The sequence below is a fragment of the Crinia signifera genome, chromosome 4, assembly GCF_055691185.1.
Source record: "Crinia signifera chromosome 4, ASM5569118v1, whole genome shotgun sequence".
In the NCBI taxonomy this organism is placed as follows: domain Eukaryota; kingdom Metazoa; phylum Chordata; class Amphibia; order Anura; family Myobatrachidae; genus Crinia; species Crinia signifera.
In genome coordinates, this window is record NC_139220.1 from 261,206,177 (window position 1) to 261,225,344 (window position 19,168).

General features: G+C 46.5%; 1 protein-coding gene across 3 annotated transcripts in view; it reads left to right on the plus strand.

Annotated features, from left to right (window-relative positions):
* The first annotated feature begins 840 nt into the window (after positions 1-840).
* Positions 841-19,168, plus strand: part of ADAMTS7 (ADAM metallopeptidase with thrombospondin type 1 motif 7) — a 125,592-nt gene continuing 107,264 nt past the window's right edge. For 2 of the 3 annotated variants that reach the window (XM_083184440.1, XM_083184442.1), the window contains exon 1: positions 841-1,283. In XM_083184440.1, coding sequence (XP_083040566.1) covers positions 1,193-1,283 — 91 coding nt within the window. In that variant the 5' untranslated portion in view covers positions 841-1,192. Of the gene's footprint in view, positions 1,284-16,476; positions 16,560-19,168 lie in introns of those variants that run through there. The other variant, XM_083184441.1, reaches the window with a different exon arrangement.

Here is a 19,168-nt window from a genome sequence, read left to right on the forward strand (position 1 = left end):
TGAGGCGGACCACTGACATCACATGACATCAGCGCCCGCCCTGAATTCGGACATCTGTGTCCAGAATAAAAGTCAGTCTAAAGGTCCCCATACACGCTCCGTTGCGTATTTAAATAGTACACATCGCATCGCATGCCTTGTGCATGCAATGCAATGTGATGCGATGAAAAGCTAGTACAAAAAGTATGTGCAGCACATACTTTTTGTACTGTACAATGAGATGCGCGGGAGCGCGCATCTCAAAGTACAAAACGGACCGCCGGCGAACGGATGGAGCAGTGGTAATTACGCCCCTTTTACAATGAAAACTATGGAAGAAATAGATGGCACAGGCAGGTGTTTTAGGCATCTGGCTTGAGAATGAAGTCGGCTGAGGCCTATTCTTATTTCCCATACATTTACATTACTCTGTATATGAACCTAGGTGCACTTTCCAGAACTTCTCAGCAGGTGGCGATAGATCACCAAACTCTAGCACCATACACTCGGGCTCGCCTCGGGCAGGACATATACAGTATTCTGCATTGTACATGATGTATGCATTGCCAAGTCAAACCATGTAATCTCAGTAACAAATAAATAAATCGGCTTCTCTCTGTCTCTAGCATAACAATATACGAAAATAAATGATAAAATATACAAATATACAATAGAAATAACAATTACAAATGGGAAGAACAAGAACCGTATGATGAAAGGGGGCAGTAGAGAGAGAGGGACAGATGAAAGACAAGAGGAGTAGGGAGAGTGTGGGAAGGACAAGGGGAGTGCGAGAGGAGGAGGGATTGGGGGTGCAGGAGGAGGGTCTCTGCCAACTTTCGAGTTCTGGACAAGAAACAGATGACAAGAGAGACAAAAGACTTGGAGAATCTCACGGATGTTGGACACTATCTGTCACCAGGGGATAGAGGAGGACACCGGTTGTGGCAAAGAGGGATGTATTACAAGACATAGGGATATACCAAGTGCTGCTCCCTTCCACTGTCCACTAACCACCACAATCTCATCACCATCTCACATCACACTACCAACACAGCACACATGTATAAATAGCAGCTCACTAATAATCATTCCACATACACACAAGTACATGTGCTATCACACCACACTGATACACTGCTGCCCCCATACACTGTCCTCACATACCACAGCTCCTGGACCACCACTATAGCATGCCAACCCTATCCCTTCAATGACAAAGCGACCAGTTTGCATTCTCAGGATGTGGCTGCTGTTGGCTCTCTTCTCCTGCGGTTTGCAAGACGTGGCCCCTCTGCTTTCAGGTGGGTAACCTCCCTACTAGGTGCTTCCTACAGGGACTGCAGACCCTGCTTGTTATAGCTTGGGCTGTCAGCTCCAAGGACAATAATAAAAGGATCTGTCCAATTGAAGCCTTGGCAAGTAAAAATATTTACCTCAAATGTAATTCTGCTCAATGGCAGACAGTGATTTTTCTTTCTTATGAAGTAAGGTGCAAATAAGTTGCCAGTACTAAGCTAAAGTTGCAAGTTGGTGCAATAGCTTACATTAGCTACAGCATAGTGTATGAGAGTGCAGCAGCTTATTTTCTGAAAGTATTTATTTCTTTGTTCTCTAACTAACTATGCTTATTAAAAATGATGGGGAAAAATGTGTGCCAGTGAGTACCATTAGGAAACACTCCAATGAAAATTATTGTCACAGAGTGTAAGTGCCCCCTCTTTGTATTGTGGCTCTGCCCACACAGTGCTGGGGTCTGTACTCAGTTAACCCATCAATTGTCACTGGCAGCTTATAAGCAGGGTCTGATGCACAAATAAAATAGCAATGCCAATACCTTTATACCCTGGTTATGCGACCTTCCAGGTGCAGGAGGGAACTCCATTCTGCTCATTTGTCTATGTATCCCTGTCTGTCTAGCACTGACAAAGCACTGGGTGGGTTATTTGTACTTGTTGAGTGTTTTATAAAAAATACATGATACTGTGCATAAGTGCGGTCCTCCAACATAGGATACCCACTGAGTCATTCCATATGTATTCAATATTGCAATTGAGGCATCACATACCTGCAGACACTTTTAGAAGTCCACTTTGATTTTAAGGCAGGTGTATTTCCAAACTGTGGAGTGAATTTACTACAGCTTTAAAAAGAGGTTATGTTGTCCATAGCAACCAGAGTTTGTCTATAATATGATAGACAGAATCTGATTGGTTGCTATGGACAATATCACTGCTTTTCATTTGAGAAGATATAGTAAATATACCGCTGTGTTTCTCCAGTTGCTGTAGAACAACACCTGTGTGGGCATGCTGCAGCATGTAGTGCCATGATTGGAACAGCCACCGTTTTGCTAAGCCTGCTTACCTATTAGTAAAGGGTAATAAGAGATCATTGTACTTTTTTATGAATTGTGTATACGCTGCTCTACCTTCCATTAGCCTATGACATCATACAGATAATAAGATAAGTTTATAAGAGATAAATAAGAAGTTTAGTGTTGTATTGCTGTTGTAGTTTATGTGGGATACGGTCACTAGGCCATAGTTGCCTACTTCCTGGCTTCCCTCTCCGGGAGAGGGCAGCCAGTTCAGTTGGGCGCGGGAGGCTGCCCGTATTCCGGGAGGTTTCCGGGGCCCTCCCGGCCATTCCGGGAGGGTAGGAAATCCTTCACTAGGTCAACCCTATTTAGGTCTACATGCAAAATAGGGCTACATGGCTAAGGTCGACAGGGTTGGAAGGTCGACACAAGCATTAGGTCATCAATGGCAAGGTCAACAGTCAAAAGGTAGCCATGAGTCTTTCACATTTTTTTTGAGCCCGCATGTACCGACAGGCGGTATCTCATACCCTACCATACACTACAGCGTGAGAATAAAATAGTGTCCTGGAGCACAGCAAGCGTAGCGAGCCATACGCGGGGATGCGGTACATTTTGGGACAAAAAAATAAATAAATCAGTCGACCTTTTCAAAGTCGACCTAATGCTTGTGACGACCTTCCACAATGTCGCCCTTAGCCATGTAGACTTATTTCAGGTGCCGATCTAAGCCTTGTTGACCTTCAGGGGACGACCCAATACATGTTGACCTAAATTCGGTCAGCCCAAAGACCCATACCCATTTATGCAAATACAGATAGTACTTTAATAGCATTAAGTGAGTAATAGGGTTACTCTGCTAATCCCCTGCTGTATTGTTCTATGTATTGTATTGCATTTGAGAACAATAGGCCTTGGTGAGCCATGGCTATCCAGAGAAGGCTGGCTGGGGAGGGCTTCATCTGTATGTTAAGTCAATGGGGGATATTCCATTAGCAGCTATAGTTTACTGCTGCTTCTAGGTTGGCCAGGGGCTATCCTAAGCACCTATTGGAGAAAGAGTGCTATATAAAAAAAAAAAAATCAGATACAAATAATAATAATAATAATAATAATAATAATTTATATTATTTAAATCCAGTCAGCCCCGATGCTGGCATCTGGATGCCCTGATCCTGGCACTTATTGTGGATTATGCTTGAAACATAAGTCACAATAAGCAGCCTGCGGATCCGTGATAACACATGAGTGAGATCATTTATCCCAGATCCCAACTGTCATTGCCCAAAAACAGGACCCTTTAGACTAGTGTTTTTCAACCACTGTGCCTTTGCACACTAGTGTGCCTTGAGCTGTTCTGGATCTAAAGATTCCCAAACCAGTTTACAGCCACCACCAGTTCAACTGTTATTTACTGGTCTCTTCTATCGTGTAAAGGGCCAATGTATTTTAGTTTTGTTACCTGTGGGGACCAGTGTGATTGTTTTTTATATGGGGCCAATATGTTTGCCTTGTGGGGATCTCATGGTGTGCATTGGCAATTTTAAAATCTTATTTAGTGTGCCGCAAGGTAAAAAGGTTGCAAATCACTGCTTTAGACCCAAAAAAATAAACAGTAATTGGATAGCCTGCTAAGGACCATCAGTCCATTTTTGGGGGGTGAAAGTCACTAATAGGATACCTCCTATATATATGCAAGATGCATGGTCCATGTACATACTGTGTTTAGTAGCAAAGACAAAAACTGTATAAAAAAATGACTCTAAAAGAAAGTACTACGGATATTTACATTTCTTTTTTTTAAATTAAACTCTTTACTAAAAAACTCCCAGCTGCAACAACCCTGCAGATATCACTCCACTGCAAAACTTCGATATGTAGTGTAGTAAAGTGTTATGGCCAGTAGGTGTCAGGAGTATAAAAGATCATGGGGGTGATTCAGGTTGGTTTGCAAAAGCAGACTTCATTAAATGGACAAAACCATGCTGCACTGCAGGTGGGGCCGATGTACCGTATTATGAGTTATGATTACGGTACTTCTTTCCTTGCAGGGCGCCCGTCGGGTCCCCTCGCATACCTTAACTTAAGGTATGCGATGGGACCCAACTGACCCGATTTCGGGCTTTTTTTAAGAGCTTTCCCGACAATGTAAAAATCGGGTCCATCGCATGCCATTATAATGGCATGCGATGCGACCGACCCGATTTAACATTGTATGTAATGTTAAATGGCCGTTTAAAATCGGGTCCATCGCATGCCATTATAATGGCATGCAATACGACCAATGCGATGGACCTGATTTTACATAGGAACCAATGTTAAATGGCCCCCCATACCCAATTTTTTGATTGTATAGCCACCCAGATGGGTAATTTGTATGTCAAATGCCCCCCCCCCCCATTGTTAATTCCACCCCACTATCAACGCCAACCCGAAGCGTGGTGAGCGCAGCGAGCCCGCGAGGGGCGGCGGTACGCGTCCTCCAACCTTTTCATACCCCCACTATCCACGTCGGGTGGAGTTGATTTTATATAGTGTGGCGAGCCACAGAGCCCGAAGCGTGGCGAGGGGACGCGTAATACATCTGAAGTAATGCGCGTCCGCTTCGGGCTCTGTGGCTCACTACACTATATAAAAACAACTCCACGCCGACGTGGATGGTGGGGGTATGAAAAGGTCGGAGGACGCGTACTGCTGTGCTCGCCATGCTTCGGGTTGACGTTGATCGTGGCGTGGCGTTAACAATGGGGGGGCATACAATGAAAAATGGGGTCTAGGGGGGCATTTAACATTGGGGCCAATGTAAAATCGGGTCTCAGGGACCATTTTACATTGGTTCCAATGTAAAAAATCGGGTCGGTCGGGTCAATCGCATCGCATGCGATTTGGTTGCATGCGATGGACCCGATTTTTGCGACCCGATTTCATACAATTAAAATCGGTGGCGCCGTGCTAGGAAACAAGTACCATGATTACATGTAAATTCTTGATAATAAAGTTAATTTTGATTGAAAATCCAAATACTCCATCCCATAGGTCTGTCCAAAATTTTACAGTATGAAAAAATAACTCCTGTAATAACCAGTTTTGCCGCCTGTCAAAGTAGTAAGGGGTCATATTTCTGACATTTCGCATTGTTGTGTTTATAGTCCATCCATGCAGCTTCCAACATATTCCTGAGTTGACCAAATGAGATATGAAGCGCCATTGGCGAACCTTGCCTTTATCTGAATGGATGGAGAGTTTAACCTAACAAAGGGCATGACCCAATATGAATAGGTTCCATCCTAGTGTCTATAACCTTAGAGAACTGGTGATAAGAACCCATGATATTGACCCGCAGTCTGATTCACTCGCAAAGGCTAATTCCTTCTCAATTTAACTATATCGCTTAGAATAAAACCATGGATCGCTCCGTGTGTATGCCCTGCAGGGATGACTGTGCGCTGTCCCATGCAATGCTATCATCCGCAGGGAAAGCCAGTGCTTCACTGGCTTTCCTACATTGCAGTGCTTTGCCTATTAAAAATAGGCGAAGCTCCGGTAAGTATGATCGCTCGGCCCCCCCACCTACACGTGTATGGGGCTTTAGGGCCTTATCCTGGTTGACTAGCTCGGCGGCGAATTCGCAATGGGGACCGATGTTTTGCGTATGCGCGGCATGGCGCTTAGGGCGGGATGTATTAACATACATCGCCGCCCTTCGCACGGCAGCCGCCGCATATGTACTAACATATGCGGCCATAATCGGGTTGCGTTGACGGAGACCCCCGCGATACCTGTGATGTTGGCTGCGGGGGTCTCCGTCACCTCCCGGCGGCTGCCAGCGTCCCCCTGTGTCTCCTCCTCCCCCCTGAAGCCGGATGTCCTGCCGCTGTCACACCAGGGGGAGGAGATGATCACAAGAGGACGGGAGGGGGTGGGCGCGCGTACGGCGGGCGGCGAAAGAAGCCCATAGGCTTCTATAGGGTATCGCCACCCAGAGGGTGGCGATACCCTGCCTAGCGAAAACGCTGCGGACGTTTATTGATACATAGGAAAATGCCGTAAAACGGGGGTTTTACGGTATTTTCCCTTTAGTAAATCTCGCCCCTAATCTGTTTGCACAATCCCTGCCTTGCGAGCAGGGGGTGGAGAGGGGCATGTGGTGCTGGCCAGGGGCATTAGCATATGCAAAGACCAATTTATATTATTTATGGCCAATGTAATAGGTGCAGGTGGCTTCCTATCATGATATGGGTGTACCACATAACTGACCATAAGGATAACATATAAACACAATATACTTAATTTAATATTTTGTTCTAAAAAGTTTCACTACATTTCTCAATAAGAAACTTTTGGCCAAGGAGCGCTGCGAAAAAAAAAAATCCTTGTACACTAGGGCACTTTGATTCCAACATATTTGGAAACCACTGGAATAATCGCTCATTATGTGAACTGCGCAGTCTGTGCCAGATGACCTACAGTATGTTTCATGAGTTGTCTGGATCTGAGCACTTGCTTGTAATATTTGTGTCCTTTAAGGATAAGAGTCACATAACTGCCAATGTCATTAATTCTGTGTGGGGCACACTTCTGCCGCTTTTCACTGTTTTGCATTCAATTAATTTAGGCTCAATAAAGAAATGAACTAGGAATAAGAATAATTTACCATTAATCATACAGTACATGTATATGGTTAGCTTGGTTGTATCATGCAGGAAAATTAATTCATATAAAGTCATAGCTAGCAACATGACCCTCTCCAGGAGGGACACAATGCTCTGCTCCTCCTGGACTTCCCTCTTAATGTATGATTGCCATCGCCTGTGTTGAAGCACCTTTCTTATCAAAGAACCTGTTCAACACCGATGAGGGTAATCATACATTCAGATGAAAGTCCATTAGCAGAGCATTGTGTCCCTCCTGGAGAGGGTCATGTTGGGAGGCATTGAAAAATAAAGAATTTTAAGGGGGTGGGGAGGTGGGTTTGCTGTTACTGAGGATAGAAGAAAAGTACTAGATCCCAGGATTTGGCCATAAAATTGCTGGGATTTGAATCCCGGGATTGGAGTTTCCAATCCTGGGATTATGGGATTAAACGGTGCCTAATGCTCGGCTGCTCCCATCTCCTGGTGTGTGGCTCTGCACAGAATGAAGTTATTAGTGGTCACGCTGCGCAGCCTGTCGGCCGCACCGCTGCTCCTGGCCGCAGCACCCACAGATTTGAGTAAATGGGTGGGGTGGCCAGTTTTGGGGGAGGGGGGTGGATTATGAGGGAGGCCAATGCCCCGATATTGCCATCTCTAGATAGGACTTTATTTTGCGGCAATGGGCGCTCGTATGTCCATGATAGCTGGCGCCAGATCCCGGCGTCTGGCGATACACCAGCAATAACAATTCTGCCTCCCTCTGTATGCAGGATAACTGTATAATTGTTATGAAAAACTAAGATCGCGCCTGTCGTCAATGCATATTAATGTCACAGCAGAGCTTTTACTGTTGTCACCATTATACATCACAGCAGAGCTCTCACCAGTGCGCAGGCCCTTTTCAAGGGCCATGCGATCGCACAGGACACTTACAGCCAGTGTCTGCAGCAGGATTCAATGCGGCCCAGCCGTCCGGATAAAATACTGTAAATGGCCCCTCTCAAAATAGTTTCCACCTCAGAAAAGACTTGCTAGAGTACCAGTAGGACCTCTAGTAAAAGAGAAAGTCACCAACTGTTGCACCTGGAAATGGCGGGAATGCTGAACCAACAGGGAGGTGGGTGCAGTCAGTGATCAAAAGGATAGTGGGCGCCAAGCAGGAGGCGGGCCATGACATGAAGTTTAAAAGTACAGTAGGTAGCTTGCGAGGCATGATAGATAGGTCAGCTGTGTTGACACCATATTCACAGCCCTGCGCGGGTGGGGGGCTTCTGAACCAGCCCCATTATATAACAGCAGAGCTCTCATCTGTCACCACTACATTTTATATCACAGCAGAGCTCTCATCTGACACCAGTACATATTATATCACAGCAGAGCTCTCACAACTACATATTATGTCACAGCAGAGCTCTAACCCTTCACCACTGAATATTATGGGCAGGATGTACTATGACGAAAATGCGGTAAAACCCCTATTTTACCGCATTTTTTTAAATTTACCAAAACCTGGCCACACCGGTTTCAGTGGGCAAAGTATCGCCACCGCACCCCCCTCCCGGTCCTTCGTGCTTCTCCCCCTCCCCCAGCAGCATGTCACAGCCGGGGATGTTCTTCCGGCTGCAGGGGGGAGGAGGATATGCCGGGGACGCCGCAGAGCCCAGGAGGTGATTACACGTATCGCGGGGGACCTCAGTCAGGCACCGCGAAGCCAGCCGCATATGTTAGTACATATGCGCTGGCATCGCGGCGGAGGCGTGGTGAGGGGTGATGATGTATGTTAATACATCCCGCCCTATATCACAGCTGAGCTCTCACCTGTCACATTACATATTGGGGGAAATTTACTAAAGGAAATTTGTAAAAAAAAAATAGGTGTATTTGTATCCAGAAATACACTTATTTTTGACGTTTACTATCCCGAAAATACGGCTATTTGTATTGATGTGCTCACCTGTCAGATTACATACTATATCACAGCAGAGATCTCACCACTACATATTATATCACCATACCTCCTAACAGCCCCGATTACCGCAGGAACGTCCCCGTTTTCGGGGATGTTCCTGTGGCCGGCAGTGTCCCGCGCTGGGGGGGGGGGGGGTGTGTGTTGGGATTCCCACCTGTCAGCTGCTGAGCAGCGGTGAATAAACGCAGCATCTATTCCCGCAGCCAGGGGGACTGGGGGCATGGCTACAGGCTCACAGAGCCTCTGGGCCATGCCCTCACAGCGGCAAAACAGGGGCGTGGCCTCACGGGAAGAGTATATGCCACGACCCTTTTTGGTTAGCCATGCCCCCTAATTTTCCGGCATGCACCTTCAGCATGCGACTGTGTCCCTCTTCAAGGAGCGTCAAAGTTGGGAGGTATGTATCACAGCAGAGCGCTCATCTGTCACCACTACACATTATATCACAGCTGAGCTCTCACCACCAGGGACATGCGGTGAGGTAAATGGCTCACCCCACCGCATGCCACTGCTCACCACTACATATTAGATCACAGCACAGCTCTCACCACTACATACAGAGCCTTATTCAGATCTGATTGCAGTACACATTTGTTCTCAAAATGGCCAAAACCATGTGCACTGCAGGTGGGGCAGATGTAACATGTGCAGAGAGAGTTACATTTAGGTGGGGTATGTTGAAACTGAAATCTAAATTGCAGTGTAAAAATAATGCAACCAGTATTTACCCTGCACAGAAACGATATAACTCTCCCAAATCTAACTCTCTGCACATGTTACATCTGCCCCACCTGCAGTGCACATGGTTTTGCCCATTTTGAGAACAAATTTGTAATGAGATCAGATCTGAATAAGGGCCACAGGTTGAGTATCCCTTATCCAAATTATTCCAAAAAGCATAGTCGCCAAAATGTTCTTTTATTTTTTTGCTAAAAACCTACTGGCTACATCTGTAATTGGCACAACTGGGGAAATAACCTGTAACTGGCACTAAATATGTGCAAGGACAGGATTGCTTAGCATTCAAATTCAGTGTCTGAGATTGTACACAAACTTTGTTTCAGGTTTTAAAACCTTGTTTCTTGCACAAATAAAATATAGGTGTGTGTGTATTTCATGTGTTCGTATATCATAAATGCAAGATGCCTCATTCAAATATAAAAATATTCTAAATACAGAATAATCCGTTATCCAAAATGTGTCTGGTCCCGAGCATTTTGGAGAAGGGATACTCAACCTGTATTATATCACAGCAGAGCTCTCACCTGTCACACTACTTATTATATCACAGCAAAGCTCTCATCTGTCACATTACATATTATATCACAATAGAGGTCGCACCTGTCACTATTATCTATTACAGCAGAGCTCTTACCTATCGCTGTTATATAGACCACCTCCCAATATGACCCATTCCAGGAAGGACACAATGCTCTCCCTCTTACTTTATGATTCCCAACACCTGTTCATTGAGACAAGAGGCGTTTCAACACAGGTGATCATTAAATAAGAGGGAAGTCCAGGGATAAAGCATTCTGTCTCTCCTGGAGTCAGCAAATTGACAGGCCATAGGCCGATGTATGAAAATGTCGACATACCTTAGGTCGACATGGTCAAAAGGTTGACACATACAATATGTCAACATGAAAATGGTTGACATGAGTTTTTCAAGTTTTTTTTTCCAGAATTTTTTTTTTTTCATACTTAACTATCCACGTGGACATAGAGCAGGGATGGGTAACGTTCGACGCCCAAGCTGTTGTTGAACTGCACATCCCAGCATGCCCTGCTACAGTTTTGCTATTTTCCATAATAAAACTGTTGCAGGGCATGCTGGGATGTGTAGTTTAACAACAGCTGGAGGGCCCAAGGTTATAATATAATAGTTCGCCCAACGTAGTGAGGCACCGTGCCTAGTGATAGAACTTAGTACACTGATACAGTGTCCTTGTCGATGTACGTCGACAGACAACAAAAAAAAGTTAAATATCCATATCAACCTTTTCCATTTTGACCCATTGCTTGTGTCGACCTTTCGACCCTGTCGACCTAAGCCATGCCAAACTTTTTGACCTATGGCCTGTCAACCAATAGTGGTCAACCTATTGACTGTTGGCCTTAATTCATACTTCCTAACTGTTACTACTTTCACGGGACCGTCCTGTCCCGCATCCCACCCAGGGGATGGCAGTGTCCTGTGGGGGGGGGGGGGCAGGAGGGTGCAACTGGGAGTCATCCTGCCTCTGCTGCTGGGGGACAGGGGGCATAGCCAGCAGCTCACAGTGCGCTGGCCATACCCCCCCAGCGTCGAAACAGGGGTGTGGCTTCATGTCCGCCGTAATTCCTGCAAAGCCATGCCCCTTTTCATGTGCGCGTCCTTCCAAGATAATGTCGGAAGGTATTTTTTAATTGTCTCGACCCTATGGCCCATACCCATTATATCACAGCAAATCCCTCACCAGTCACCATTATACTGTACTAGTTAAAAGCCTGTCAAAATTATGACTCCTGCAATGTACACCACTATATATTGTATGACAGCAGAGCTCTCACTCGTCCCCACTATATATTGTATGACAGCAGAGCTCTCACTCGTCCCCACTATATATTGTATGACAGCAGAGCTCTCACTCGTCGCCACTATATATGGTATGACAGCAGAGCTCTCACTCGTCCCCACTATATATGGTATGACAGCAGAGCTCTCACTCGTCACCACTATATATTGTATGACAGCAGAGCTCTCACTCGTCGTCACTATATATTGTATGACAGCAGAGCTCTCACTCGTCGCCACTATATATTGTATGACAGCAGAGCTCTCACTCGTCGTCACTATATATTGTATGACAGCAGAGCTCTCACTCGTCCCCACTATATATTGTATGACAGCAGAGCTCTCACTCGTCGCCACTATATATTGTATGACAGCAGAGCTCTCACTCGTCGCCACTATATATGGTATGACAGCAGAGCTCTCACTCGTCGTCACTATATATTGTATGACAGCAGACCTCTCACTCGTCACCACTATATATGGTATGACAGCAGAGCTCTCACTCGTCACCACTATATATTGTATGACAGCAGAGCTCTCACTCGTCACCACTATATATTGTATGACAGCAGAGCTCTCACTCGTCACCACTATATATTGTATGACAGCAGAGCTCTCACTGGTCACCACTATATATGGTATGACAGCAGAGCTCTCACTCGTCGTCACTATATATTGTATGACAGCAGACCTCTCACTCGTCACCACTATATATGGTATGACAGCAGAGCTCTCACTCGTCACCACTATATATTGTATGACAGCAGAGCTCTCACTCGTCACCACTATATATTGTATGACAGCAGAGCTCTCACTCGTCGCCACTATATATGGTATGACAGCAGAGCTCTCACTCGTCGTCACTATGGCCCTTATTCTGATCGGTGCGGCCCGATCAGGAATATGCGGCCGCGACCGTGCAGGCGAATCCCCGCCTTCCATACGGATCGCCACCTCCGTCCGTACGCGGATATGTGGCGATCCGCATGAAATTGGACGGGGATACGCTTCCTCCGTCTTGGGAGCAGCCCCTGCATTCGATGGTCGCCGAACATCGAATGCAGGGCCGCACGCTCCACCAGGTCCCGCCAAACAAGACCACACAGACACTTGTCCGTGTGAAATCATGTATGGGGGCGGGCAGCTGACATCCGGCGATGTCAGATGCCCGCCCCCTACACACGCGTCACGGCCTCATTACCATGCATACGCCCCGCATTTGCATGGGAACGCCCATGAAACGTGGGGCGTATGCATAGGGTAATGAGGCTAAGTAGCCCCTCACGCCCCTCTACGCCCCCTGTGCGGCGTGTCAAGAATACGTGCGGCGAAATCGCCTGCACATGCGCAGAGTGACCTCTGCACATGCGCAGACGATCACCATCGGCGGGACGTACGCATGCGGAGAAATCCGCACCGATCAGAATAAGGGCCTATATATTGTATGACAGCAGACCTCTCACTCGTCACCACTATATATGGTATGACAGCAGAGCTCTCACTCGTCGCCACTATATATTGTATGACAGCAGAGCTCTCACTTGTCACCACTATATATTGTATGACAGCAGAGCTCTCACTCGTCGCCACTATATATGGTATGACAGCAGAGCTCTCACTCATCGTCACTATATATTGTATGACAGCAGACCTCTCACTCGTCACCACTATATATTGTATGACAGCAGAGCTCTCACTCGTCACCACTATATATTGTATGACGGCAGAGCTCTTACTCGTCGCCACTATATATTGTATGACAGCAGAGCTCTCACTCGTCGCCACTATATATGGTATGACAGCAGAGCTCTCACTCGTCGCCACTATATATTGTATGACAGCAGAGCTCTCACTCGTCACCACTATATATATTGTATGACAGCAGAGCTCTCACTCGTCACCACTATATATTGTATGACAGCAGACCTCTCACTCGTCACCACTATATATTGTATGACAGCAGAGCTCTCACTCGTCACCACTATATATTGTATGACAGCAGAGCTCTCACTCGTCGCCACTATATATTGTATGACAGCAGAGCTCTCACTCGTCGTCACTATATATTGTATGACAGCAGAGCTCTCACTCGTCACCACTATATATTGTATGACAGCAGAGCTCTCACTCGTCACCACTATATATTGTATGACAGCAGAGCTCTCACTCGTCACCACTATATATTGTATGACAGCAGAGCTCTCACTCGTCGACACTATATATTGTATGACGGCAGAGCTCTTACTCGTCGCCACTATATATTGTATGACAGCAGAGCTCTCACTCGTCACCACTATATATTGTATGACAGCAGAGCTCTCACTCGTCACCACTATATATTGTATGACAGCAGAGCTCTCACTCGTCGCCACTATATATTGTATGACAGCAGAGCTCTCACTCGTCACCACTATATATTGTAGGACAGCCTTGCTCTCACTCGTCGCCACTATATATTGTATGACAGCAGAGCTCTCACTCGTCGCCACTATATATTGTATGACAGCAGAGCTCTCACTCGTCACCACTATATATGGTATGACAGCAGAGCTCTCACTCGTCGCCACTATATATTGTATGACAGCAGAGCTCTCACTCGTCACCACTATATATTGTATGATAGCAGAGCTCTTGCTGCGCTCAGCACACTATTTTATTCTCCCACCACGCCCTAGTGGATTGTAGGGCATGAAATATCGCCTGTCGGCACATGTCGGCTCAAAAAAAAAACTGTGGAAAAACCCATGTCAACCTTGCAACCTGTCGACCTAAAACCATGTCGACCTTGTCACATGTCGACCTAGACACCTGTCGACCTTCATCCATGTCGACCTAGAACCCAACGGTGCAGACCTAATGACTGTCGACATAAGTCGGGTCGACAGTACGATCGTATCCCTTCTCACCTGTCTCCATTGTATATTATATGTGTCATCATGATATTATATATCTGAACAAAGCTCACAAAAGACACTTTCACCCACTATGCCAGTGGAGACATATGCTGTGTACACACGGGGGCGATAGGGGCTGAAATCACTGGCAATATGGTCGCTGAGCGACCATATTGCCAGTGATTGAAGTGTGCACCAGCGATAAATCGCCGGGTGCGCGCTCCCGTTTTCAGCCCCTGAATGGTCGCTGGTCCGAGGAACATGCTCCTCCGACCAGCGACATCCCCTGCCTCTTCACCCAGCAGTGTTTAAATTTTCATCTGCGACCATCTCTGGTCGCAGATGAAAACAGGACACGGGGCAATATGATTGCTGAGCAATATATTGCTAGCAATATATTGCCAGCGATCATATTGCCCCGTGTGTACGCACCTATAGGGTGAGATTTAATAGGATGAGAGATTCAGAAAGTGAGAGATTTGGTAAGAAATCTCCAGGTTTTTTAAAGCGGCAATCATTTACACTGCACAACCAGTTTGATTTTGCAGTGTAAATGATTGCCGCTTTAAAAAACCTGGAGATTTCGGTACTCTTTACTTAGAAGGGCGCCCATCTCGGCCATATCGGGCATTGAATGCACTAAAAAATCAGGTGCGATGCGACAGACGAGATGCCCGAGATTTCCCATAGGGAACAATGTTAAATGTCTCAATTGACCCGATTTTCCTGTTCAATGCCTCAATTGACCCAGTTTTTCCATAGGAAACAATGTTAAATGGGCCACAGAGGCCAAATAGGCACCCTGAAGTGAATAATGGCCACCCGAATTGTTAACGCCACCCCACGATCAACGTCAACCCGAAGCGTGGCGAGCGCAGCGAGCCCGCGAGGGGCGGCGGTACGCGTCCTACGACCTTTTCATACCCCCACTATCCACGTCGGCGTGGAGTTGAGAATAGAAAGTGTGGCGAGCGCAGCGAGCCCCGCGAGGGGACGCGGATACCTTCACAGGTATCCGCGTCCCCTCGCGGGCTTCACAGCTGTCCGCGTACGCTCGCCACGCTTCGGGCTCGGTGGCTCGCTGCGCTCGCCACACTTTCTATTCTCAACTCCACGCCGACGTGGATAGTGGGGGTATGAAAAGGTCGTAGGACGCGTACCGCCGCCCCTCGCGGGCTCGCTGCGCTCGCCACGCATCGGGTTGACGTTGATCGTGGGGTGGCGTTAACAATTCGGGTGGCCATTATACACTTCAGGGTGCCTATTTGGCCTCTGTGGCCCATTTAACATTGTTTCCTATGGAAAAATCGGGTCAATTGAGGCATTGAACAGGAAAATTGGGTCAATTGAGACATTTAACATTGTTCCCTATGGGAAATCTCGGGCATCTCGTCGGTTGATCGCACCCGATTTTTTAGTGCATTCAATGCCCGAGATTTTTTACTAACGATGCCCACGATCAAAATCGTGGGCGCCCTTCTAAGTAAAGAGTACCGAGATTTCTTACCAAATCTCTCACTTTCCGAATCTCTCATCCTATTAAATCTCACCCATAGCATCACTTTAAACCAGGGCACTAATATATTCTACAGGTTATGTGAGGACTTCAATCAAGCCTGCATTTCACCTGGTTTTGATCAGTCATAGAACCTGTGTAATCCATGAGCTGCCCAGGTTAAAGGGATGATATGGAAGCCTAGTAATACCTATGTATTCAGTATGGCATGTGTGCACATTGCCCAGTATATGCGATTTGTCTATTATTAGGCACCCACACGTGGGCTTTAGATGTGTACTGTCAGCTGGATCTACTCAGGCCAGATGTGAGGCAGCTGCAGAGAGTACTGGGATTTTTGTGGACATAGCAGTGCTAATTAGTTATAACGGGGGAAGGGGTGAGCATTGCAGTCCTGCAGGCTCCCAGTGCTGAGAATACATGATGCACTACAAGGGCTGCGGGCTGCCTTCCAGTTCTCAATGTTTTTGTTGGTGGAAATGGAAAAAAAAATTGTATTCATTAGGGAGATGCTGAGTAGTCCGTAATATGGAAATACAAGTGTCTGTGAATTCTGTTTTGGATCATCACAACCTCAGAATGGATATTACATAAAGTGAGGAAGCCCCGCTAATCTCCTCTCATTATTATGAGTCACAATCTCAATGAAGAAAAACAAAACAGAATCAGCTTCTGATTACCAAGATGTATGTAAGTCTTGCTAGCTTCTGCATAAAGACAACATTTTATAACAATTTTCAGGAATGGTTTGCTTTTAATCCGATTCATCTAAGAGCACATGAATCTCAGTACTGTGTGTGCAGCATACTTGCCTAATACCTGACCCACTCCATGTGGGAGAAAATGCTCTGTTCCTGGCCTTCCCTGGTAATGTATGATTGCCATCACCTGTGGTGAAACACCTTTCTTATCAATTACCTAGCTCCCCACAGGTGATGGCAATCATACATTACCAGGGAAGTCCAGAAACAGAACATTTTCTCCCGCATGGAGTGGGTCAGGTAGGCAAGTATGGTGTGCAGGCATCTGTATAATATATAGGGATGTGCACCGGCCACTTTTCGGGTTTTGGGTTCTGATTACCTTGAGGTTTTGGGTTCTAATGGGTTTTGGCAAAACACCTCCTAAGTGTTTTGTGTTTGGATTTTGGGTTTTGAGTTCTGATTTTTTTTTGTTAAAAAAGCATGAAAACTGCTAAAATCGCAGAATTAGTTTTTTGCTCCTACACTATATTAACCTCAATAACATTAATTTCCACTCATTTCCAGTCTATTCTGAACACCTCACACCTCACACCTCACAATATTGTTTTTAGGGCAAAAGGTTGCACCGAGGTAGCTGGATAACTATGCTAAGCCACACAAGTGTGTGGCACAAACACGTGGCTCATGTAAGAGTGACACTTCAGCGGTAGATACGGCAGTATTAGGCAGTGGGCCCCAGACCAGACAGGTAGATACGGCAGTATTAGGCAGTGGGCCCCAGACCAGACAGGTAGATACGGCAGTATTAGGCAGTGAGCCACAGACCAGACAGGTAGATACGGCAGTATTAGGCAGTGAGCGCCAGACCAGACAGGTAGATACGCCAGTATTAGGCAGTGAGCCCCAGACCAGATGGTAGATACGCCAGTATTAGGCAGTGAGCCTCAAAACAGACATTAGATACAGCAGTATTAGGCAGTGAGCGCCAGACCAGACAGGTAGATACGGCAGTATTAGGCAGTGAGCCCCAGACCAGACGGTAGATACGGCAGTATTAGGCAGTGAGCCCCAGACCAGACGGTAGATATGGCAGTACTAGGCACCAGACAGGTAGATAAGACAGTACTAGGTACAAGACAGGTAGATACGTCAGCAATACTAGTATTGTGCACCAGCAGAATTTATAATAATTAATTTTATTATTAGGTACTGCTTGGCAGTGGCACACGTCAGTGCACCAGCAGCATGGAATTATTTTTTACAGTCCCACACAGCACAAGTATTATTTTTTAATTAAAGTAGATATACTGTAGCAGCCTAGTATGTAGTTGTACTACTAGATAGGTACACTTAGGCAGTAACACTGCCAGTGGCAACAGTGGACTGAGTAAATAATACTGGCAACCTCTATTCACAGTATTCAGTGCAGGCAGCACCAGTGGGCTATATATAATTCAATTAATTATTAATATAGCAGCCTAGTAGGTAGAGAAAATAAACTACTAGGTAGGCAGGCAGTAGCACTGCCAGTGGTCACCACAAAAGGTAGTTATATTACACACCACCAGTAGCTTTATGCAGTGCACCAGCAGAATTTATAATAATTAATGGTACTCTTTACCTAGAACGGCGCCCGCGATTGGCATCGCGGGCGTCGGGGGTAAAAAATCGCGGCCATCGCATGCACATAAAAAACAGGTGCGACGCGATGCCCGCGATTTTCCCATAGGGATCAATGTTAAAAGTGAGATTGGACGCGATTTTAGTGTTAAATGCCTCAATGCCCGCGATTTTTACATAGGAAACAATGTTAAATGGGCCACAGAGCCCTAATAGTCCCCCTGAAGTCTTAAATGGCCCCCACAATTTTTAACGCCACCCCACGATCAACGTGAACCCGAAGCGTGGCGAGCGTAGCGGTACGCGTCCTCCGACCTTTTCATACCCCCACTATCCACGTCGGCGTGGAGTTGAGAATAGTGTGGCGAGCGCAGCGAGCCCGAAGCGTGGCGAGGGGACGCGGATACCTGTGAAGCCCGCGAAGGGACGCGTTTACCTGTGAAGGTATCCCCGTCCACTCGCCACGCTTCGGGCTCGGTGGCTCGCTGCGCTCGCCACACTATTCTATTCTCAACTCCACGCCGACATGGATAGTGGGGGTATGAAAAGGTCGGAGGACGCGTACCGCCGCCCATCGCGGGCTCGCTGCGCTCGCCACGCTTCGGGTTGACGTTGATCGTGGGGTGGCGTTAACAATTGTGGGGGCCATTTCAGACTTTAGGGTGACTATTTGGGCTCTGTGGCCCATTTAACATTGTTTCCTATGGAAAAATCGCGGGCATTGAGGCATTGAACACTAAAATCGCGTCCAATCTCACTTTTAACATTGATCCCTATGGGAAATCGCGGGCATCGCATCGCACCCGTTTTTTAATGCATTCGATGGTCGCGATGGGCGCCGTTCTAGGTAAAGAGTACCTAATTGATTTTATTATTAGGTACTGCTTGGCAGTGGCACTCAGTGGCACACGTCAGTGCACCAGCAGCATGGAATTATTTGTTACAGTCCCACACAGCATGAGTATTATTTTTTTA